This window comes from Phoca vitulina, unplaced genomic scaffold (assembly GCF_004348235.1).
Source record: "Phoca vitulina isolate PV1807 unplaced genomic scaffold, GSC_HSeal_1.0 scaffold52, whole genome shotgun sequence".
In the NCBI taxonomy this organism is placed as follows: Eukaryota; Metazoa; Chordata; class Mammalia; order Carnivora; family Phocidae; genus Phoca; species Phoca vitulina.
The window spans coordinates 2881214-2903609 of NW_022589755.1; the positions used below are offsets into that span (position 1 = coordinate 2881214).

The window sequence follows — 22396 nt, forward strand, 5'->3', positions numbered from 1 at the left end:
TCAGGCCTTGATTTCTGGGTTGTGGGGCTAGGGTCTGAGCTCTCCCTGCACTCTGGCCTCCTCCAACCTTGATTTCTGGGACCTGGGGATGGGTACATGAGCTGTCCCTGCACCCTGGACTCCTCAGGTCTTTAGTTCTAGGACCTGGGTCTGGGTGCCTGAGCTGTCCCTGCTCCCTGGCTTCCTGGGGCCTTCTGTTCTTCGATGTGGAGCTGGGGTTTGAGCTGTCCCTGTACCCTGGCTTCGGGCTTTGAATAATGGGATCTGGGGATGGGGACCTGAGCTGTCCTTGCACCCTGGACTCCTCAGGCCTTGAATTCTGGGGCACGGCCCGGGGGCCTGAGTTGTCCCTGCACCCTGGCCTCGGACCTTGAGTTCTGGGACCTGGGCCTGGGATCTGAGCTGTCCCTGCACCCTGGCTTCACGCCTTGATATCCGGGACCTGGGGCTGGGGACCTGAGCTGCTCTTGCACCCTGGCCTGGGTCCTTGAGTTCTGGGACAAGGGTCAGGGGGCCCTAGCTGCCCATGCACTGGGGCCTCGGGCCTTGAGTTCTGGGACATGGGGCTGGGGTCCTGAGCTGTCCTTGCATCATGGATTCCTCGGGCTTTGAGTTCTGGGACCTGGGGCTGGGGGCCTGAGCTGTCCTTGCATCATGGATTCCTCGGGCTTTGAGTTCTGGGACCTGGGGCTGGGGACCTCAGCTGCCCATGCACCCTTCCCTGCGTCCTTGAGTTCTGGGACTTGGGTCAGGGGGCCCTAGCTGCCCATGCACTGTGGCCTCAGGCCTTCAGTTCTGGGACCTGGGGCTGGGGGCCTGAGCTGTCCCTGCTCCCTGGCCTTGGGCTTTGAGTTCTGGGACGTGGGGATGGGGGCCTGAGCTGTCCCTGCACCCTGGCCTCGGGGCCCCAGGCCTTCCTCAGCCCCTGTATGTGGCCCTCAGAGAGCTCTTAGGCTCCTGGATCTCCGTGCTCTGCTGAGGGTGGGTCGCTTGTGCTCAGACCAGGAAAGGATGTCCTGGGTGGAGGAGCAGAGTCCTGCCCAGTCTTGTCTGGGGCCTGGTCCCCACGAGCTGTTTCCTGAGGTCCCTTTCGTGCGCTCAGCCCTATGTGTCCCAGGTCCATACACCCTCCAGGAGGTGGCAGGCCAGCCTCCAGTCTTGGGGACGGTTTCATGGCTGGGCGACCTTGCAGAAGTGATGTCCCCTGAGCCTGGTCTCCTGTGGTGGTGGAGCACTGGGTGCCTGGGGCTGGCCAGCCCACCAGTATAGTTGGGCACCTGCTAAACCCTTTCCTGCTAAACCAGGAGTTACAGAGGGGCTGAGCGCACTTGCAGGATGTGCTTGCAAAGCCGCGGCCGGTGGGCAGTGAGGGCCTCGTACGACTCAGCACTGGCACGTTTTCCCTCAGGAGGGTCCGTGGAGGCCGCCTTGGGGGGTGTGTGATGGCCAGAGCTGAGGACAGCAGGGCCAGGGCACAGGAAGGACCCCCAGGCAGGCTGCTGGGGGGACACTGGGTGGGCAGGGGCCTGGGGAGTTTCCATCCTGTCCCGCACTCCGGCCGGGCGGTCCTGCCACTGACCTGAGCCCGGGGCTGACCTGTGCCCGGGGCTGATGGCGCTCCCCTGTCCCAGAGTCCCAGGCGCAGGGGAGGGCGTAGGACTCCTGCACCGGGTCGCTCCTGGTTGGTTGGGCACGGGACACTGGCAGGGGCGTTTATGGCCACACATCGCCCGGGCAGCCGGGGGAAGCCAGGTCTGGGGCGGGGGGGCAGGGTGCCGTGGGGAAGGAGGGACCCCTGCGTCCCCAGTGGGCACCTTATCAGTGGTGTCAGGCGGGGCCATCCCCAGGGCCATCTCCACAGGCCCTGTTATCAGCCCCAGAGTCCACAGGACGCTCCTCAGGTTAACGTGTAACCACACGCTTTCCCCTCCACTCCCGAGGCCACCCGTGCCCATATACGTGCCACTCTGGGGGGTCAGAGGCCGACATGGACGCCCGGGAAGAGGGTCTGCCCGGAAGGCCTTGCTTCTCAGCCCAAGTGAGAGACGCCGGGTGTGGGAGGGGGTTAGGCCTGGGCTCCGGGGACCCTGAGCAGCCTGCCGGAACTGGGGGCCCTGCCCTCAGGAGGCTGCGTTCCCCGCGGACAGCGAGTCAGGTTCCCGGGTGGGGGTGCAGTGGATGCCCCACGACCCGAGTCCTGGCCGCGTGGCGCGCCCCCCAGGGGCCGGGAGCTGGCTGGGCTCCAGGCACTCGGTGACCCCCTTGTCTCCCAAAGCAGCCGCGCCTGTGCTGGCGGTTGAGCCCCTTCCTCCTCACCTGTGCCGTCCACTTCCTCCTCTGGATCCCTCAAGACCGGCCATCCTGGGTCAGCGCCCTGGTCAAGTGCCTGCCGGTGCTGTGCCTGGCGGCGTCCCTGCAGGTCGGGGGCAGGGGCAGATGGTACCGCGCGCTCCTGCAGGGGGCCCTTCTGTGCTCGGCTGTGGGGGACGCCTGCCTCATCTGGCCCGACGCCTTCCTCCATGGTGAGCGGGGCTGCATGGTCGCTTGTGGACCCCCACCCGGACACGGACCCCCGCTCTCACAGAGCCCTCCTTCCCCTGGGGGGCTTGGGCGGCAGAGCTTAGAGGGTGTGGGTGGCGTGGAGGGACAGGAAGGGCGGCTTCGGGTGCTACAGTCTGGAGTAGCTGGTCAAGGATGGCCTCACCAAGGAGGTGACGTCTTGAAGAAAGTGCAGGGGCCATGGGAGGAGGGACGGTCCAGGCAGGGAGCCAGCAAGTGCAAAGGCCCTGGGGTGGTCAGCACAGGTGGGTGGGTGGAGCCAAGTGGGGAGCAGAGCAAAATGGGGAGTTGTAAGCTGAGTAAGGATGGAATGCAGTGTGCCTTTTAAGGTCACTCTGGTGCCAAGGGCAGGGACAGGGGAGCCTGCCCCAGGGAGGCCGGTACGGTAATCCCAGCCGATGCGGGCGATGTAGCCGGGGTGGACACTGCTGCTCGGGGCAGTCCTCGCCCTCAGGCTCTGAGCTGCGAGGTGGCCACGTGGGAGCAACAGGTCCTGTCTCCTCTAGGCGTGGCTGCCTTCGCCGTGGCCCACCTGCTCTACCTCTGGGCCTTCGGCCTCAGTCCCCTGCGGCCAGGCCTCCTGCTGCCCATCGCGCTGGTCTCCGTGCCGTATTCCGGCATCCTGCTACTCCACCTCCCCACCAGCATGGCCCCGGCCCTGGCGGCCTACTCCCTGGTCCTGGCCTCCGTGCTGTGGCGTGGCCTGGCCAGGGGTGGCAGCGTCCGCTGGGGGGTCCTGCTCTTCACGTTCTCGGACATGGTGCTGGCCTGGGACACCTTCGCCCAGCCGCTGCCCCACGCCCGCCTGGTGGTCATGACCACCTACTATGCTGCCCAGCTCCTCATCACCCTGTCAGCCTTCCAGAGCCCCAGGCTCAAGACCAACTGACCAGGGGCCCGGACGGACCCGGGCGCCCCCTGCCCTCCAGCAAGGCCCCACCAGATGGGACGGGAGGCCCAGGCTCCTGGACTCCTGTCTGCAGGTGCCCGTGCGGCTGGGGCCACGGGAGAGCCGTCTGTGGACATCCACATCCATCGCCTGCCTCCATGATCCCAGCCTACCTCTCCTGTGCACCCGCCCCCTGCCCTGCGGCCCTAATCTATTTCGTGCCCAAGTAAAGTGGACATTGGAATGGCGACATCTCCATTATTTGGGGAGGGGCCTTGGGGGAGGGGTGCTCACAATTTCAGCAAATCGTTTTTTCTTTTGTTTTTTTAATTTTAATATTTTAAAAAGATTTTATTTATTTATTTGAGAGAGAGAGAGAGCACAAGCAGGGGGAGCGGCAGAGGAAGAGGGAGAAGCAGGCTCCCACTGAGCAGGGAGCCCGATGCGGGGCTCGATCCCAGGACCCTGGGATCACGACCTGAGCCGAAGGCAGACGCTCAACGAACTGAGCCAGCCAGGCGTCCGTATTTTTTAAAAAAAATTTTTAAAAACCTTTTATTTATTTATTTATTTATTTAGAGAGCAAGCAGGGGGAGGGGCAGAGGGAGAGACTCTCAAGTAGATTCCGTGCTGAGCCTGACGCGGGGCTCGATCTCATGACCCTGAGATCATGACCTGAGCCGAAATCAAGAGTCTGATTAACTGACTGAGCCACCCAGATGCCCCTACTTTTGTTTTTTGAAGCAACAAAGCACCATTTGAACCATTTTTACACGCACGATTCAGTGACATGAAGTGCATCCACAGTGTGACACACTGAATCTGTTTATATGGTCTTTCCTGCGGTAACCACACTGTGAGCTGGAAACCCATTTGTACGTGTCCGATGCAGCATACTACGCTCAGGCCTGATGCCCCGGGCTTGGGGAACGTGGAGTCCTCCCAGTGTCCCCGGGTCAGAGTGGGTCCAGCCCTCAGTGACTTCTGCACCTCACAAGGTCATCTTCGTGTGTACAAATCTGGAGAGCACAGGGAGTGATCTGCAAAGCCAGGTCTCCCTGGACAGGGGTGAGTTTTAGGGTTTGGGAGGAAGATTGAGAGGGGGAGTCACCATCACCTGTGCTAAGCAAGCATGAAATTGCCCATGAACGAGCACTCAGAAAACATGCCTATACACACGTACGTTATGCTAATGAAGCTTACACCCACCGTTGTGCGTTTAGGGACTCTTACAGCAGAGGGGGGACTTCTACATCCACGTCGTGCTCTTAGGGACCCGCAGAGCCCACTCCTGTTTTTTTAAGTTTTTATTTTAATTCAGGTGTAGTTAACACAATGCAATACTAGTTTCAGGTGCACAATATAGCGACTTAGCACTTCCATACGTTACCCATGCTCATCATGACATGCGCTTTCTTCATCCGCATCACCTGGCTCCCCCTCCCCCACCCACCTCCCCTCTGGTCGCCAGTGGTTTGTTCTCTGTAGTTAAGAGTCTGTTGTGTGATTTACCTCTGTCTCGTTTCCCTGTGCTCGTTTTTGTGTCTTAAATCCCACATACGAGGGGCATCATAGGGTGTTTGTCTCCCTCTGACTTATTTCATGCAGCTTAATACCGTCTAGCTCCAAACGCCAGGATCTCGCTCTTTCTGATGGCTGCGCACTATCCCATATACACCACACCTTTCCCCTCTCGTCGGTCGGTGGACCTGTGGGCCCCTTTGAGTCTGTGCTTTCCTGTCCTTTGACCTCACCCCTGCTTTTCAATCCCTGCCCCAGCTTCAGGCCACCGTGTAGGAAGGCGTTGGGCCAGGAGAGGCACACAGCTGTGGTGCACCCTCGGGCAGGGGTGAGTGTCATGGGGGGTGTGCGCCGTGCTCCTCCCAACCGCAGAGGCCCAGCGCTGCCTTCTGCGCACCCCTGCCTCGTGCCCACGCGGTGGTCATGCTCGCGGGCTCCGCCGCCCCGGTCCTGAGCGCTCTGTCCGCCGTCAGGAGCCGGGGCTCACGAAACACGAACGGGGGCAGGGGTGTGAAGTGAGCGCCCCCCCAGCACCACGGGAAGGACCGTGGAGGGAAATTTCCTGCCCCCATCTGTCTGAAGAACATCTTCCCTTTTATTTTTTACTGAGACGCGTTGACATGGAACATTGCGAGCGTTGGTGCGTGCGGTGGGAACAGGGAGGTCCGGTCTCCTAACAACTACGAACTTTACAGTCGGGCGTTGTTGGCGGTCATTGCTGAGCTGTGACCATGTTCTGTGTGAGGTCGTTTCTACTCAATCCCAGAAAAAAACGTTCTGGCCGCGGCTTTGCTGAGACACTCTTCACATTCCATCCAGCTGCCCACCCAAGGGTGCGTGGGGCGGGGCGCCTGGCGGGCTCAGTGGGTGGAGCCTGCCGCTCTTGACCTCAGGGTGGTGAGTTCAAGCCCCACATTGGGCGAGGAGCCTACTTAAAAAAAAAAAAGAAAGAAAGAAAAGTGTGGACGTTAGGGGTTTATGGTATATTCACAGAGTTGGGCAACCATCACCACCATCAATGTTAGAGCCTTCATCACCCCAAAAAGAGACCCCGTGCCTTCCAGCCTCACCTCCCCGACCACTCCTGCCCTCCAGGCCAGGGCAACCAGCAGCATAACTCATCTTTAAACGTGTTCCCGATCATTTGGGGTTCGGGTTGTTGTCAGCATTTCTCAATGATACGTGATTATGCTTCTATCCCATCCCAGTGTGTGGGCTCCCCAACAAGAACAAGCGATTCTCCGACCCCAGCTGGGCTCCTACCGTCCAAGTCAGCTCTGGCACCGTCTACCCGTCCCACAGGACTGCCTCCCACCCCCGGCCAATCCAAGTCCTCATTGTCACCTGAGCTTCTGACCCACCGGATATGGATGAGAGGTTCCCACGAGCCCCTCCTTGGGTTTGATTAACGTGCTAGAGCAGCTCACAGAACTCGGGAAAGCCTTTCACTTACCACATCGTCGGCCTGGGGCTCAGGAACAGCCAGATGGAAGAGGTGCTCGCGGCCAGGTGCGGGGGCGGGGAAGCACGTGGGGCTCCCGTGGCCTCTCCCCGCACCACCAGGTGCTCGCCGACCTGGCACGCTGATGTTAAGTCCAGACTAGGCCAGGGCCCCGCAAACCTGACCCCCAGCTCAGGGTCACCCCCTCCCATCCCCATTCCACACAGAGCTCTGGCCACACCAAAATACTCTCAGGTCCCCTGAGTCGTCCCAGCTCGCCCCCTGGACACCTGCCCTCCTCTGCCGAGCCACCTTCCCAACGCCATTCTCCACTCACCAAATCCTACTCTAGTATTGAGACTCAGCCCTGGGGTGCCTCCTGCTGGGGGGCAGACACCTCCTCAGCGCTCCCGCCATGCCCAGCACTACCCTGGTCACGGCGCATTCATCTCACACTGGGGTCCCCTTCCCCGACCGTCTCCTCGGTGCCGCGCCCTTGGCCAGGACCAGAAGACACCGTTTGCCCACTGAGCTCGTGGCCGGCCTGTGGTCAGGCTGCAGGAACCTGCAGATGTCGGGTAAGTAACTAAGGGGATTGGTTCGAGATGGTGAACGAATATGGATTTAGTTCCTGAAGGAGCCATACGGGGAGAGGTTAGCATGGAGCAGAGGGGCTACCAGCCACAGAACAATAAAACTGGTGAGAAACTCAGGTAGATGGAAGGGGGTCACGGACTGGTGGTGGAGGGGGACAAGGTTGGCGGCTGGTGGGGGCCAGAAAGGGGATGGCCACGGGAGGCCGTAGAAGGAGTGGCTGAAACACCAGAACTCTGTGGTCTCCTGGTTCTGGAGGCTAGAAGTCCCGGATCGAGGTGTTAATAGGGCTGGTTCCTGCTGCGCGATTCCATGCGTATCTCGTTCTGGAAATGGTGGACTGGGGGCGCCTCGGTGCCTCACTCGGTTGAGCGACGGACTCTTGACTTCGGCTCAGGTCATGATCTCGGGGTCCTGGGATCGAGCCCCACGTCCAGCTCCACGATCTCTCTCTCCCTCTGTCCCTCCACCCCGCTCGTGCTCTCTCTCTCTCAAAATAAATAAATAAATCTTAAAAAAAAAAAGAGAGAAAAGAGATGGCAGACTTTTAAAAATGGAGGACAGACCCGTGGTTGTCGGGAGATACAGTTTGGAGATAGTCAAATCTAAAAGGGCGTAGCTCAAGGTAATTCCTCAATGACAGGGCAGGTCTATATCTTCACTGTGATGGTGGCTACACAATTCTTTACATAGATTAAAATTGCATAGCATTACACACACATACACACACACACACACACACAAATGCTTAAAAACAGTGAAACCTGAGAAATGAGGCCTGTAGTCCAGTTAACAGTATCGTATCACTGTCGATTTCCTGCTTTTGATGCTGTATTTTATGTGTGTGAGATGTTACCACGGGGGTTAGTGGAAACAAAGCTCACATGGGGCCCCATGTACTATTTTTTGCAACTTCCTGGGAGTCTCCAATAATTTCAAAATAAAATGTTTAAGAAAATGTTGAGCTGGGTGCCTGGGTGGCTCAGTCGTTAAGCGTCTGCCTTCAGCTCAGGTCATGATCCCAGGTCTTGGGATCGAGCCCCGCATCGGGCTCCCTGCTCCGCGGGAGGCCTGCTTCTCCCTCTCCCTCTCCCCCTGCTTGTGTTCCCTCTCTCACTGTGTCTCTCTCTGTCAAATAAATAAATAAAATCTTTAAAAAAAAAAAAAAAAGAAAATGTTGAGCTTTGTTCATCAAAAAACAAACCCAAACCCACCAAAGATGAAGTATTTCTCTTCCTTCTTCTTCCTCTCCCCCTCTTCCTTCCCTTTTGGGACATTTCAGTCCTAAAGCCGTTCAGTGGGAACGAGCCACATAGGCGTCCACAGTGGTGGTGGTGGTGGTGGTGGGAACAGGCAGGGGTTCATCGTGGGGCGTCAGGGTGAAGCAGGGTGGGGAGGGTGTTCACGGGGTGGGCAGCCCTGTGTGCGGAGTCAGAGAGATTGAGCAGATGAGAAGGGTCTTTGCATGGGTGAGGAGTGGGTGGTGGAAAAGGAAACAGATCATATATAGGAGGTTTGCTCGTAGAAATACGTTTATTACGTCTATACAAGCTAGACGTACCCTGTCAGAGAAAGGCGTTAATAATATGGAGAGAAAAAGTGAGTGAGTTACACATGAAAAAATGGCCAATATCATTGGCCATTAAGGAAATGCAAATCAAAACCAGGAAGGACCACCTCATGCCCATTAGGATGGCGACAGTCAAAAAGAAAATCAGAGGTGTTGGCGAGGATGTGGAGAAATGGGAGCCCTTGGGCACTGTTGATGGGGATGTAACATGCAACAGCCACTGTGGGAAACAGCATGGCGGTTCCCAAAATAATTAAACATAGAATTACCATATGTGGAGCCAACACACTGGGATAATTGAAAATAATTGAAAGCAGGGTCCCAAAGAGATATTTGTACACCCATGCTCAAAGCAGTGTTATTCACAATATCTAAGAGGTGGGAGCAACCCAAGTGTCCATCGACGCATGAGTGAATAAACAAAATGGGGACTATCTTGTATACATACACACAGTAGAAAATTACTCACCAGCTGGTGGTGAGTTGTCCCGAGCCTCACTGATGGCCCCCCACTCCTCCATCCACACTGTTGACAAAGGAGTTTGGACTGCTCTCCCCCTGAGCCTCCTGGGGGCTCCTTGTAGAGCTGATAGGAAATGCACATTCTGGGATTTGTGGATGAGCTTGGGGTGGATGAAGGAGCAGGGCTGTCTGATGTCCTGCCCCTAACAGGCCTATCTTCCCCCTTCCAGCCTCCAACCCAGTCAGAGGCCTAAAGGTAGAGGCTCAGCCCACCAGTTCCATCACCCTGAGAAGGGAGGTCCCTGAGGGTCCAGGCCCTCAGCTGTACCTCTAGGGGATCCAGTGGTCTGGGGATAGCATCCCAGGTGGTCTTCACAGCATCCCAGACACCTGGATTGTGGTGGATGCACTTGAACCCCAACTTTGTATGAATTCTTAGTGTGGGCTGAAAAGGACAGAGGGAGCAGCCCCAGGGAGACCCTCTGCATGTCTACAGGTGACAAATGACCCTCCCTAGGGATGACCCTACCAAAGAGAAAGAGAAAGTTCATTGCATTTGATTCTTGAGGCTGCCATAACAAAGTACCACCAACTGAGGGGCTTAAAGCAACAGAAACATGTTGTTTCACAGTTCTGGAGGCTGGAATTCCAAAATCGAGGCGTTGTCATTCTCTCTTTGGAGCCTCAAGAATCTTTTCTCACCTCTTCCAGCTTCTGGCGATTGCTGGCAATCTTTGGCATTCCTTGGTTTGAAGATGCATCACGCCAATCTGCCTCCAGCTTCCCATGATATTCTTCCTGTTTGTATCCAAATTTCTCTCTCCTTCTAAGGACACCAGTCATTGGATTTGGGGCTCGTTCTACTCCATGTGAACTCATCTTCCCTTGATTACATCTGCGAAGACCCTATCTTCAAACAAGGTCACATTCCCAGGCAGCAGGGGTTAGGATGTGGACATATCTTTCTGAGGGACACAATGCAACCCACAGCAGTCACGGAGGTGAGGATTAGCCAAGATAACTCCCAGCTTCGAGGCAACAGTAGGAGCTGGTTGGTGCTCCAATAGAGCGCTGTGGGAGCCCACACTCCCATGGCCTTGTTAAGACAGATAGGCAGTGTCCACATTTGAGATGTGGTCTCCCCTGAAGCTGACTCTAAGGAGAAGAAGAGGAAATGAGGTCCGTGGAGCCTGGGGCTCCAAGATCAGGGATGCCCAGACTGACACCCCATCCTAGGCTTCTAGCTTCCGGGCCCTATTTCTAGGGAACACCCTCCTTAGCAACCAGGTCTGTCCAGGTGTGGTGCAGGTACCTAGGGATGTGGAAATGCTGACCCTCCTCCCTCTCTTTGTGCCCAATCTGGTGACAAACCTGGAGATTCAGGACGCAGCATAAGCTCTGTCATCCTGACCTGGACAGCTCCCCTGGGCCCAGACCACCCACCCGACACCTGCTGGGTCCAATGGTGGGAGGCAGGTTTCACCAGTGAGACCCTGCACATCTCAGGAACGTGGGTCATGGAGGAGGGTCTGGGAAGTGGGGCCCTGTACACCTTCACCATCCAGAGAGATGGAGCAGAGCCAGCAGCAATACACAAGTCTTTGATGTGCCCACAGGTGAGACTCATGCCTGTTCCAGGGTTGTAAGAAGGGGCTGGTCTGGGCCTCTGAGATCTTTCCTAGGAACTGGAGTGTTCTCAAAGGATGGAGCCCTGTTGTTAGGGAGTGTCTCTCCTTAGCAAGGGGGTGTGCAATCACCTCATTTTCCTGACCTACCTTTGAGAGTTAGAGCTTCAGAAGACAAGAAATACCCTAAAGTATCCGAGTCCAAGTTTCTGGTGTCCGGGCTCGGTTGGCTAGCTCTGTGTTTTGGCCTACCTCTCATGTACTGGGTCTACTGGGCTGGGAGGATGTGACAGGTGGGAGACCCAACATCATGGACACTGGAGGACAGGGACCTGGGAGGCTGAGACACTGCACCCCTTCACCAAGTGTGGATGCCTACAGGTGCTCTGGGGCAGAGCGGGTGTTGGGGGGGGCATTTCCAACAATCTCTCCTCACTTGTCACCTCCCAACAGGGTCACAGATCTGCACAAAGAAACTCAGACCAACAACTCAATCACCCTGGGGTGGAAGGCCCCCACAGACCCCCCCTCTCAGGCCCACACATACTGGGTCCAGTGAGCCCCTGGGGGACATCCCCAGGGAGAGCAAGACCCCCGAGGACATCAGGCCAACTAGACAGGCAGGACCAATGAGACTTGCTATGAGGTGCAGACTCTGGAACCCAGGACTTCGTACAACTTCAACGTGTGGGCAGAGAGGAACAATGTGGCCAGTTCTGCACAGAGCCTCCTTACATCCACAGGTGAGATGGGCCCCCTTCTTCCTGGTGGGGGCTTAGGTCGGGCCTGGGGGCAGTGGGAGGTGAGTGGACTCCAAATCCCATCAGGCCATGGGGTCATGACTTCATAAGCTGCAATGATACAGAGCTTCCAAGGGCTTATGGAAGTTGTAGTTTGAAGGGGTCTGTTGTTTGTCCATTTGGGGAGGACAGAATATGGGAGATGAAGAGGAGTTTTGGTTTTGAGAAGGAAAGGATGGACTAGTTCTCAGAGAATTGGCACCACGGGTGGGAAGTAGGGGTGGGTGGGKGGATGGAAAGCCACCCTGTATGGCTCCTACTGACTCCTCCTGTCCTGTCCACCCAGCCCCAAGCCCGGTCACCATCACCTCCTGCATCACCACCTCTGGGGGACACGGGGTCATCTTGACCTGGTCCTGCCCCAGGGGAGGCTACGAGGCCTTTGAGCTGCAGGTGGGTGGACAGCGGGACTCCCAGAACAGGTCCTCCTGTGGGAGGAGGGTGCCTGTGTTGGGTCTCTGGCCGGCCCAGTCCTACCCAGCCACCGTCACGACCATCTGGGATGGAATGAGTGCACCGTCTACCTCTGTGACCTGCCACACCGAGAACACAGGTGAGCAGAGCCCCACAGGGATGGAACTGTGGGGACCTCATCAGGCTCTGTTGGGAGGCAGTCTTGCTTACCCAAGGGGTCCTGTGTGTTTGTCTGTTTGCTTTGTTTTCTGCCTTCTTTAAAATAGCTTTATTGAGATATAATTCACATATCGTACAATGCACCCACTTAAAGTATATGACTAATGGCTCCAAAACATCCACAGTACCATGTCACCCCATTACCTTCACATAGAACATTGTCCTTACCCACCAAAGAAATGTCAACTCCTTAAGCCATCACCCCCTAATTTTCCCACTTCCCACCGACCTGGCCTAGGGAATCTCAAATTTACCTTCTGTCTTTATAGATTTGCCCATTTTGGACATTTCCTAAAAACACAATCAAACGATATGTGGTCTTCTGTGGCTGGCTTCTCTCACTTGGTATAACGTTTCTAAGGTCCATTGATGTTATAGCATGTGTCAGTGATCTGTTCCTTTCTTTTGTATGGAGAGACCACATTTTGTTTATCCATCTGTCTGTGGATGGATCAGTTGGGTGGTTTCCACATTTTGGCCAATGAGTAATGCTACTATGAATGTTCATGTACATGATTCTGTACAGACACATGTCTTTATTTCTCTTGGGTATATACCCAGGAGTGGCATCGTGGGATCAAATGGGCAACTCTGTGTTTATCCTTTGGAGCACTGCCAAAATTTTTTCCGAGGTGGCTACACTATATTCTGCTCATCAGTGGGGTATCTTGGAGACGTTTGAGCCTCATACTCAGGAAATCTCTGATCATATACCTTTGACTGTGGTCATAGTTTTCACTGGGCCCCCTCAGTCACTTCCTATGAGTCAGGACCTCTTATTAGATTGGGTCTCTGATCTGGAGAGAGACAATGGGTTGGGGCAATGATAAATGGATGCTACTTCCAACTGGGTTTCTCTGGATCCTACTGCTCGGGAGGGTCTCTTGCCTAGAAAGCAAGGTCCCTAAGGGACCAGCTCCATGAGGGGAATGGCCTCCCCACCAGGCTGTGTCAGACCCTACCAGAGCCTACTGACAGGTCCTAGTCACTGAGACTGTTGGGAAGCTGCAGCCTAGGGCCACCACAGCTGATGGAGGTGGGCTGTGGGCTGGAGTCTGCCCCGAGACCAGGTGTCTAAGGACAGATCCTGGGAGATCTGTGTCCGTTAGAGCCTGGGACCCAGACCTCTGGCACCACGATGGGGGGGGACCCTTCTGCTAGCAAGGAGGACCTTTGAGAAGATAGGCCTCCATTCTGGGGAGAACATTCAATGCCAGATAGTGGCTTCTCGACCTTGGCACTGTTGCCTTTTGGGGATGGATCATTCTTTGCTGTGGGGGCTGTCCTGTACATTGTAGGATGTGGAGCAGTACCCCTGACCTCCACCTGCTGGATGCTAGTGCACCACCACTCCAGGGGTGACAATCCCAAATATCTCCAGACATTGGTGATGTGTCCTATGGGGGCAAAATCGCCCTCGTTGAGAACCATTAGTGTAGGCCAAGAAGGGGCGGAGTCACTCTGGTAACCAGGCTACCTGAGCAAATGATGTCTTTGGATCAGGCTCCCAGGGAAGGTTGGGTGGGAGGTGGGGCTCTATCCAGAGGCTTTCTCCTCCCCCTCTCTGCCCTCACATCTGCCCTATAGGCCCTCTGGTCACAGTCCAGACAAGGACGGAGGTAAGAGAGACAGGTCGCCAGTGGATGAGGCCGACTGTAACAAGTCCCCATGCCTCCTCCCCCAGGGGTCATTGCTGGAGCCATTGTTGGTGTCATCCTGTTTCTCATCCTGGTGGGTCTGCTGATTTTCTTCCTGAAGAAGAGGTGGGACTCTGCATGGGGGGGACCACCCATGGGACCACCTGGAGGGCGGACCAGGGGGAACCTAAGGATCCCTGGTTCCAGCCTGACCCCTGGGTCTTCCATTGCAATGTCTTTTTTCCAGGTACAAGAAAAGCCAGAGGGAACCAGCACCCAGGGGTCTGGTCTTCAGGTAAGCAGAAGGTGTTGGGGAGCATCTGGAAGAATCGCTGTCAGGTCAAATCAAGAGGTGTTTGCTGGTCACTGGATAGGTCAGAGGGTGGGCTCACTGAACCCCCCCACACAATGCCCTCTGCCCCAAGGATCACAAGCCTTCCATGCTCCCCACAACCTGGGCCAGTGGCTTTGGAGTCAGTCCCAGTTCCAGCTCTGGGACTTTATGCATCCAACAACATATTCACTGAGCACCTATTATGTGTCAGGCACTGTTCTAGGTGTAGAGGACACAGTGAATCAAACAAAGATTCCTGCCCTCATGGAGCTTACATTCGAGCACAAGCAGTCCTTAATAAACAAGGTCCTAGTGGTTGTGATGCTTACAATAGGCAATAGAGGAAGAGGTGGGGATAGAAAGGGTAAAAGAATATTTTAGATTAGGTGTTAAAAATTAGAGAAAATTATAGACAGGTGTCCAGAGAAAAGCCAGACTAAGAAGACGACTAAGAGGAAGTCATTTCTGCACAGACTCATGTGAATGTCTTGGGAAAGGGCATTCCAGGCAGAGGGACCAGCAAGTGCAAAGGCCCTGAGGCAGGGGCATACTTGCAGTGTTTTGAGAATGTTGTTATCTCTGAGACTGAGTAGAGTGGATGAAGAAAGTAGGGTAGGAAATGAGGTCAGAGAAGTATCAGGTGGGACCAGATCAGGTAGGGCCTTGCAGATACAAGTAAGGAGTTTGAGTTTATTCTGAGATGGGAGTTTTTGGAGGGTTTTGAATAGACTCAGTGACCCAATCTAACCTATTTAAGAAGCAAAGGCAAGAAAGAGTAGAGAGACAGAGGAAGTGGTATGTAATAATCCAAACAAGAGACGATTGTTTTGGACCAGGAAATGGTTAGAGGTAGTCATATTCTAGATATGGTTTGAGTGTTTATTAAACAACAGGTCTGGCTAAAGAATGGGCATGTGGTGGGAGTCAGAGAGGGCTCCAGGGTAAGCCCAAGGAATTCAGCCTGAACAGCAGGAAGATTGGAATCACCATTGCTTGAGATGGAATGACTCTTGGGGGGCAGGTTTGGGTGAAGGTATCAGCAGCTCAGCTTGTAGACACATTACGTTTGGGATGCTTATGCGACATCCACGCAGAGATGCTTCCGATGGGGCAGCTGGATGAACAGTTCAAGAGAAGTGCTGTGCATATGTCTTCATTGCTCTGAGTCTTCTTCAGGTTGGGTCAAAAATAATCATCGAATCTCTGAGCCCACCTGCCCTCTACGGCATCTGCAACAAATCATGAATCCATGCATTTGTTGGATTCCAAGCCTGGCCCTCTCTATGTTGAGCGCTTTGCCATCTGCAACTTCCATATCTGTGTCCGGATGTCCTCATGATAACCCCCTGGGATGTCAGGTGCAGGTTCCAGGAGGCAGGGGGGGCACATCAACCCAAAGCTCAGGAGAGTCAGTGGGTGGCTCAGTTGGTTAAGCGACTGCCTTCGGCTCAGGTCATGATCCTGGAGTCCCTGGATCGAGTCCCGCATCGGGCTCCCTTCTCCCTCTGACCCTCCCCCCTCTCATGTGCTCTCTCTCATTCTCTCTTTCTCAAATAAATAAATAAAATCTTTAGGAAAAAAAAAAAAGAAGTGTGTGCATAGTGAGAAGACAGGCTTGGGGGCGGACTCTCAGGAACATCCACCTTGTCTTGTGGATGCAGGAAGAGGGGCCCGTGGAGGAGACAGAGACGCAGTGGCCAGGGGCGTGGTGGTGGCCCCAGTCAGGGAGGGGGTGCAGGAAGAAGGGAGGAGTGGTGGGTGGGGCTACATGTTGCTGAGCAGTCATGCCATGGAAAGACTGAGAGGTGGCCTTTGGAATTGGAAAGAAGGAGGCAAATAAGATCCGGGGACTCTGGGAAAAGATGTCCTTCCCACACCAGGCCTTGGTGAAGTGCTTAGAAAAGCAGCAGAGAAAACCGGTTTGCATGAGAAGTTTGAACATGCATGGGTGTTTGAACACGTTTTGTTGCTGTTTAGGTGTGATAAAGCCAAAGGTTGAGAGATGACCGCCACTGAAAACATAGTTTATTATACTCGCAGATCCCAAGAAAGGGGGACACAGTATAGCCCTCAGGGCGACATGGGGAAGCACCAGGCTCAGTCGGGAGGTAGGGGAGGTGGGGGAAATGTGGGCAAGACCCTCAATTATGGTTTCTGTGGGAAGGAATGGGCAACACCAGGCCAACAGGCTTAGTGGGAATCATTTCGGTGGGCATAGGGGCTGCCCCTGGAGGCTGAGGGCAGGTGCGCAGTGGCCCAGAGTGTGAGACCCCCATGGAGGAGGTGGTGTGTGTGTGTGTGTGGGCAGTTTAACCACGGCTCAAGATGTGGGACACACTGGCCTCTAGCCGGTGCCTCAAAACTGGGTCAAGACAGTGTTCATAAAGCTGTCTTACAAGGAGAGGAGCGAGAAGGGGTTGGAGCTGGAGATCCATGAGTCAAAAGCCTTTTTTTCATATAGAAGAGAGATTTTTAGCGTGTTTACCAGCTAAAGGCACAGAGGAGAGGGTAGAGATGCAGACTAGAAGGAGGAACTAATGCTGGAGAGGGTGGAAGGAATTGGAGCCCCGGGGAAGCAGAGTGGCCCTAAACGGGAGAAGAAGCACCTTTTTCCTTTTTATAATAAAAACAACCTTAATTGTGGTCGAATACACATAGCATTGACCATTGTACCCATTTCTAGGTGTCCAGTTCCATGGCATTAAGCACATTCATGCTGTTGTGCAACCATCACCCCCATCTGTCCACAGAACTTTTCATCTCACAGAACTGAAACTCCGTCCCCACCAAACACCCTCTCCCCATCCCCCCCATCCCCCGGCCCCTGGGTCCACCGTCTACTTTCTGTCTCTATGAATCTGGCTGCTCTAGGAACCTCATCCAAGTGACTCATCAGTATTTGTCCTTCTGTGGCTGGCTTATCTCACTCAGCATAACGTTCTCCAGGGTCATCCACGGTGTAGCCTGTGTCGGAATAGCCTTTTTTTTTAAGATTTTATTTATTTATTTGAGAGAAAGCATGAGAGAGCACAAGCAGAGGGGGTAGCAGGCAGAGGGAGAAGCAGACTCCCCTTGCTGAGCAGGGAGCCTGATGCGGGGCTCAATCCCAGGACCCTGGGATCATAACCGAAGCTGAAGGCAGATGCTTAACTGACTGAGCCACCCAGGCGCCCCCAGAATGTCCTTCCTTTTAAAGGCAGGATAATATTCCATTGCACAGACCACATTTTGTTTATCCGTGTTCCGCCGATGAACACAGTGATGAGGCAGTGAACAGTGGATGAAGGATGCTGGGTGCTGGACTGCTCACTCCCACCTTTGCTCTTTGAATAGTGCTGTTACGAACATGGGTGCACACTTGTCTCTTCGAGACCTCGCTTTCCGCTCAGGAGCCGAAAGGGTAAATCAGACACGCTGTTTTGATCCAGCAAGTCCCCTTCCGAGTATTTACGTGCAGGAAATGCGATCGCTATCTCGATAAGGTATGTGTGCCCCCACGTTCACTGTAGCGTTATGTGTGATGGCCAAGATTCGGAGACACCGAAGCGGCCACTGATGTATATATAATGGAGTATGATGCAGCCTTAAAATAAAAGAAAAGCTTTGGGGTTAAGCATTTTCCTACTTAGGGGTTCTCTAGGAAAAGTATATCAAGTAATAGCACAAACTATATAGTACTCAAAATATCTGTATGGTCATATGTGGACTAAAAGAAATTTCCATCTTTGTTTACAAAAAAAAAAAGAATATGCAATCCTTTTATAAATCTGACAAAATGTATATTCATAACTCATAAATAGCTCATAAATATTAAAAATGTAGTTGGTCAAATATTTTTTTAAATATGTATATTTTATATATAGTGTGTAAAATAGTATGGTAGGCACATTTTCTGAAATACTGAAGATTAATCGAAAATGACATTAAATATAAACTATAAAAAAACAAGGAAATCCTGACACTGGGGACACGGTGTGCAGATCTTGAGGACATGATACTAAGTGAGATAAGTCAGAGAAAGAGAAATACTGCATGACATCACTTGTATTTGAAGTTTAAAAAAAAAACTGAGTTATTAGAAACCGAGACCAGAGGCAAAGGGAGGAGGGCTGGTGAATTGGGTGAAGGGGATCAGAAGGTGTAAGCTTCCAGTTACAAGATGAATAGGTCCTGGGGATGCTAAGAAACACTTAACAACAACCGGGGGGGTGGCGGGGGGAGGCTTTTCTCTCATCCCAAGAGCACAGGACTGGAGGAGGTTAAATTCTGCCCCTTTCCCACAGATTCTCAGAGGACATCCTGGTGGAAGACTTTGCTGACCACGTCAGGAAAAACGAGAAGGACAGCAATCGTGGCTTCGGGGAGGAGTACCAGGTGGGCGGGGAGCGAGGGGGTGGAGCTGAGCCCCACGTGCCCACCCCGACCTACCCCCCGACTCCCGCACCTTTTGGGATTAAACTAAAGCAGGGCCACCTGTTTTGTTTGCTTATGCAAACAAGAGATTCTTTTTTTGGCCTCCTCGAAATCTTACCCTATGACCGGTCTTCGGGTCAGTGCTGAAGAAACACCTTGGTTTTCCCCTGATGCCTCTTCTCTCTCCTACCTCTCCGGCCCCCACTGTGCCCCAAACCCTCCCAAGTGCCCTGCGGGGATGGGGGTACACATGCTTTATTTTTGTGGGTGCTACAGAATTCTGGGGCGTGGGGGTGAGTGGGGTGGTGCTGAACGGGGGTACCCTCGGGGGAAGGTAGAGAAATTCCAATGCCTGTGCACCTCCCCTTCTGCCTCTGCCCCCAGCAATTGGCTCTGGAGAGTCCCAGCTGGTCTCAAACGGTGGCCTCAGCTCCGGAAAACAGCGCCAAGAACCGTTACAGGAACGTGCTGCCCTGTGAGTCTTATTAAGCCTCTGCTGACCTCATCCCCAGCCATGACTTTGTCAACACCCCATCCCGGGTCCCCGTCCCCCGTCCCCTAGGAGACACAAAGCTCCTGCCCCCGAGAGGTGGGCACCGCTGGCCCGTCCTGGAGCTCCCAGTGCCTGCCTGCCCTCCGCGTGGCTTCTGTTCCTGGGTCTCCCCCCCACCCCCGCTTCACTGATGCTGGCCTCCTCCCCCAGATGACTGGTCTCGTGTGCCCCTGAAGCCCCTCCAGGAGGAGCCAGACTCAGACTACATCAATGCCAACTTCATGCCTGTAAGGTTGTGGTTGGGAGCCAGGAGGGTGCTGAGTGACGCTGAGGTGGGAAGGACTGCAATCTCTCTCCCTCCGCCAGGGTCTTGAGAACCCCCAGGAGTTCATTGCAGCCCAGGGCCCCCTGCCCCAGACGGTGGGTGATTTCTGGCGCCTGGTGTGGGAGCAGCAGAGCAGCACCCTGGTCATGCTGACCAACTGTGTGGAATCCGGCCGGGTGAGAGCCCTGCAGGGGTCTTGGTGTTGACCCCTGAGCTCCAACCTACGAGCTCCATCCCACTGTCCACCCTGACCCAGACCTCGCTGATTCCCTCCCATATGACCCCAGCCTCCTCCAGTCCCCCAGCCCATCCCTTGGTCCATATAACCCAATGACCTGGGGAAGGAGGGGTCCCCCTGGCTGGGATGAATGTAACCTGGCTGCCCCGGGGTCTTGCCTCCTTACTAGGCGCTGAATGCAAGTGCCACAGTGTAGACGGGCACCGGGACGGGTTGTCTGGGGCCTCCTGTTCTCTGACCTCCCAGTTTGCCCCCAGGTGAAGTGTGAGCATTACTGGCCTCTCGACGCCAAGCCCTGCACACATGGGCACCTACAAGTGACGCTGGAGGGTGAGGAGGTCCTGGAGAACTGGACGGTCCGAGACCTGAAGCTCCAGCACGTGAGTCCGCGGTACTCGGCTGGCCCCATCCCCCGGGTTCCGTGCCTCCGAACCCGTCCCGAGGCTGAGCCTTCTGTCACTCTCCCAGGGGACCACAGTATGCCCAGGGATGCCCCCCGCCACTCAGAAACCAGCCCCACCGGGGGACCTGAGCTCTCCCTCCCCAACCCACCCTCCCTCTAGATGCAAGAGCAGAAAACACTACTGGTGCGTCAGTTCCATTACGTGACCTGGCCAGACCACGGCGTCCCCCACTCCCCAGACCCCATGCTGGCCTTCTGGAAGATGCTGCGGCAGTGGCTGGACAAGACCGCGGGGGGAGGCCCCCCCATTTTGCACTGCAGGTGAGGACCCCCTCGCAGTGAGGGCACCGCCCCTGTGGGACTCAGGAACCTGGGTTAGTGGGTCCTTGGGCATCTCTGCAGGAGATGGAAGAGAGGAGGAGTGGATGGAGGACGTGGAGGCAGAAGGCAAAGGGGCAGCGAGGCAGAGGGACATGAGGATGGGGTGACAAGACGGGAAAGGTCAAGGAGGGGAATGCAGTGGTGGAGAGAAGGGAGGGAGGGGTGAAGGGCAGGAGGGACAAGCAGCCAGAGGTTTTGAGAAGCATTTGAAACACCTCCAACGCGTGCCCCGGACCTCACCCCATCCACCATTCTCCTGATATTGATCCTGACACCTCTGTAGGTGAGGTTCTGGGCGGGGGGGGGGGGGCGAGAATCAAAGAGCCTACTCCAGAGGGGCAGACAGCCTCTGAAATGGAGCTCAGGCTGCAGGGACAGCCTCGGTCTCCCTGGTCTGCAGGGCAGCCTCAGGACCAAAGAAGTTTCCTCCCCACTGCAGAGCTGGGGAAATCCAGTCAGAAAGCTGAAGTCTTGGGTTCAAGGCTGCTAGCAAGTGGCCGAACTGATGCCCGTGGTGGCACTCTTAAGCTCTCTGCTGAAGTGTGTCCTAACACCTGCCCTGTCCCCAGATAGCGCCCCCTGGAGTTGTCCCCAGCAAGGGGTCATCCCTCCCCTGCAAGCACAGAAGGGACTCTTGCAGAGTGGTTAGGAGGATTAACTTGAACTGTAAAAAGGAATGAAGTACTGATTCATTTGAGGATGTGGAAGAACTTTGAAAACATGATGCTGAGTGAACGAAGCCAGACACGAAAGGTCCCACGTGGTATGATCCCATTTGCAAGAGATGTCCAGGATAGGAAAATCCACAGAGCCAGAAAACAGCTCGATGGCCACCAGGGGCTGGGGACAGGGGGACAGGGGAAGGGACTGCTTAATGGACACAGGGTCTTCTGGGGAGATAGAACTGTCTGGGAACTAATTAAACCTGGTGGGCACACAGCATTGTGAATGTCCTAAATGCCACTGAATTGTTTTCTTTAAGATGGTTAGTTTGATGTTTAAACATTATTTTTTGGAACAATCAGCTTGGGAGTTCCTTTTCTCAAGTGTGAACTCCAGCTCTGTGTTTCACTCTCCAAGTGACCCAGGACACACAAGTGACCTCATGTCACTCAGCCTCCTTTTCCCCGTCTCTAAAATGGGTGTGCTAGCAGCTCCAACTTCTCAAGGTCGGGGAAAGAGTAAAGGGCATGTCAGGCACTTGAGGCAAGGCCTAGTAGACAGGAGGAACCCCAGGTATAGTCACACGCAGTGGTTCTTCACTCCGTTAAGTAACCCCAACTTAACACTGTATCCCCCAGAATGCTATCTTGCTGAACAATACCCCGATCCTGGGTGCTCCAAACACAGATCCCTCCTATCAGCCAAGACTCCCCCTTCCTGTGGCCTGACCCTTTCTTGTTCCTGTCTAGTGCTGGCGTGGGCCGCACGGGCACCCTCATTGCCTTGGATGTCCTGCTGAGGCAGCTGGAACAGGATGGATGTGTGGGGCCCTTCAGCTATGTGCAGAAGATGAGGGAAAGCCGGCCTCTGATGGTGCAGACTGAGGTGATGGGGCTCCTGAGGGCACAGGGTGGGGGGCTCTGGGAGAGGGGGGAAGCAGGCCAAGGCTCACCCCCTACCCCGTGCCCCTCCCCAGGCCCAGTATGTGTTCCTGCACCACTGCATCCTGAGATTTCTCCAGCAGTCAGGCCGAGCCCCAACAGACAACGGGGCTGTGTATGAGAATGTCTGAGCCCCAGAAGGGCTGAGACCCCAGCCCAGCTAGACTCGAACTCTGGATCCCCACTTCAGCTCAGACTCCTGGAGCCCTGGGACAGCAGAAGGCTGGGGTCCCAGACTCCGGGGTCTTGCAGGGGCCTGGCAGCCTAAACTGTTTCCCTGGAAGAGAGAGGGCAGGTGGGAGCAGGTATCCTGGACTCCTGGTTCCTCCAAGGAGGGAAGGATGGGAGCTAGGATTTCTCATTCTTTGAGGGAGGAGGAGGCTGGGGGCTCAGGCTGCAGGGTCTTAAAGAAGCTAGATCCTGGGCGCCTGGGTGGCTCAGTTGGTTAAGCGACTGCCTTCGGCTCAGGTCATG

The 22396-nt window shown here is 55.0% G+C and overlaps 2 protein-coding genes across 3 annotated transcripts; both read left to right on the forward strand.

Annotated features, from left to right (window-relative positions):
* Positions 1–1932: 1932 nt before the first annotated feature.
* Positions 1933–3690, forward strand: TMEM86B (transmembrane protein 86B). Of its 2 annotated transcripts, none has more exons than XM_032388828.1 (3): positions 1933–2038; positions 2279–2522; positions 3066–3690. In XM_032388828.1, the coding sequence occupies exons 1-3, from the start codon at positions 1988–1990 to the stop codon at positions 3446–3448; spliced, it is 678 nt and encodes a 225-aa protein (XP_032244719.1). In that variant the 5' UTR covers positions 1933–1987; the 3' UTR covers positions 3449–3690. The 2 variants fall into 2 exon arrangements, with proteins under 2 accessions (XP_032244719.1, XP_032244720.1); XM_032388829.1 differs by having other exon boundaries at positions 1988–2038; positions 2276–2522.
* A 3135-nt stretch (positions 3691–6825) lies between these two features.
* PTPRH (protein tyrosine phosphatase receptor type H) lies at positions 6826–22053 on the forward strand. Its single transcript, XM_032388901.1, is given in 15 exon segments — positions 6826–6988; positions 9267–9401; positions 11057–11404; positions 11748–12014; positions 13779–13857; positions 13979–14026; positions 17225–17234; positions 18359–18439; positions 18863–18953; positions 19182–19258; positions 19338–19472; positions 19792–19914; positions 20098–20258; positions 21731–21866; positions 21958–22053. Coding segments are annotated over 15 exon segments (1950 nt in total).
* Positions 22054–22396: the final 343 nt, after the last annotated feature.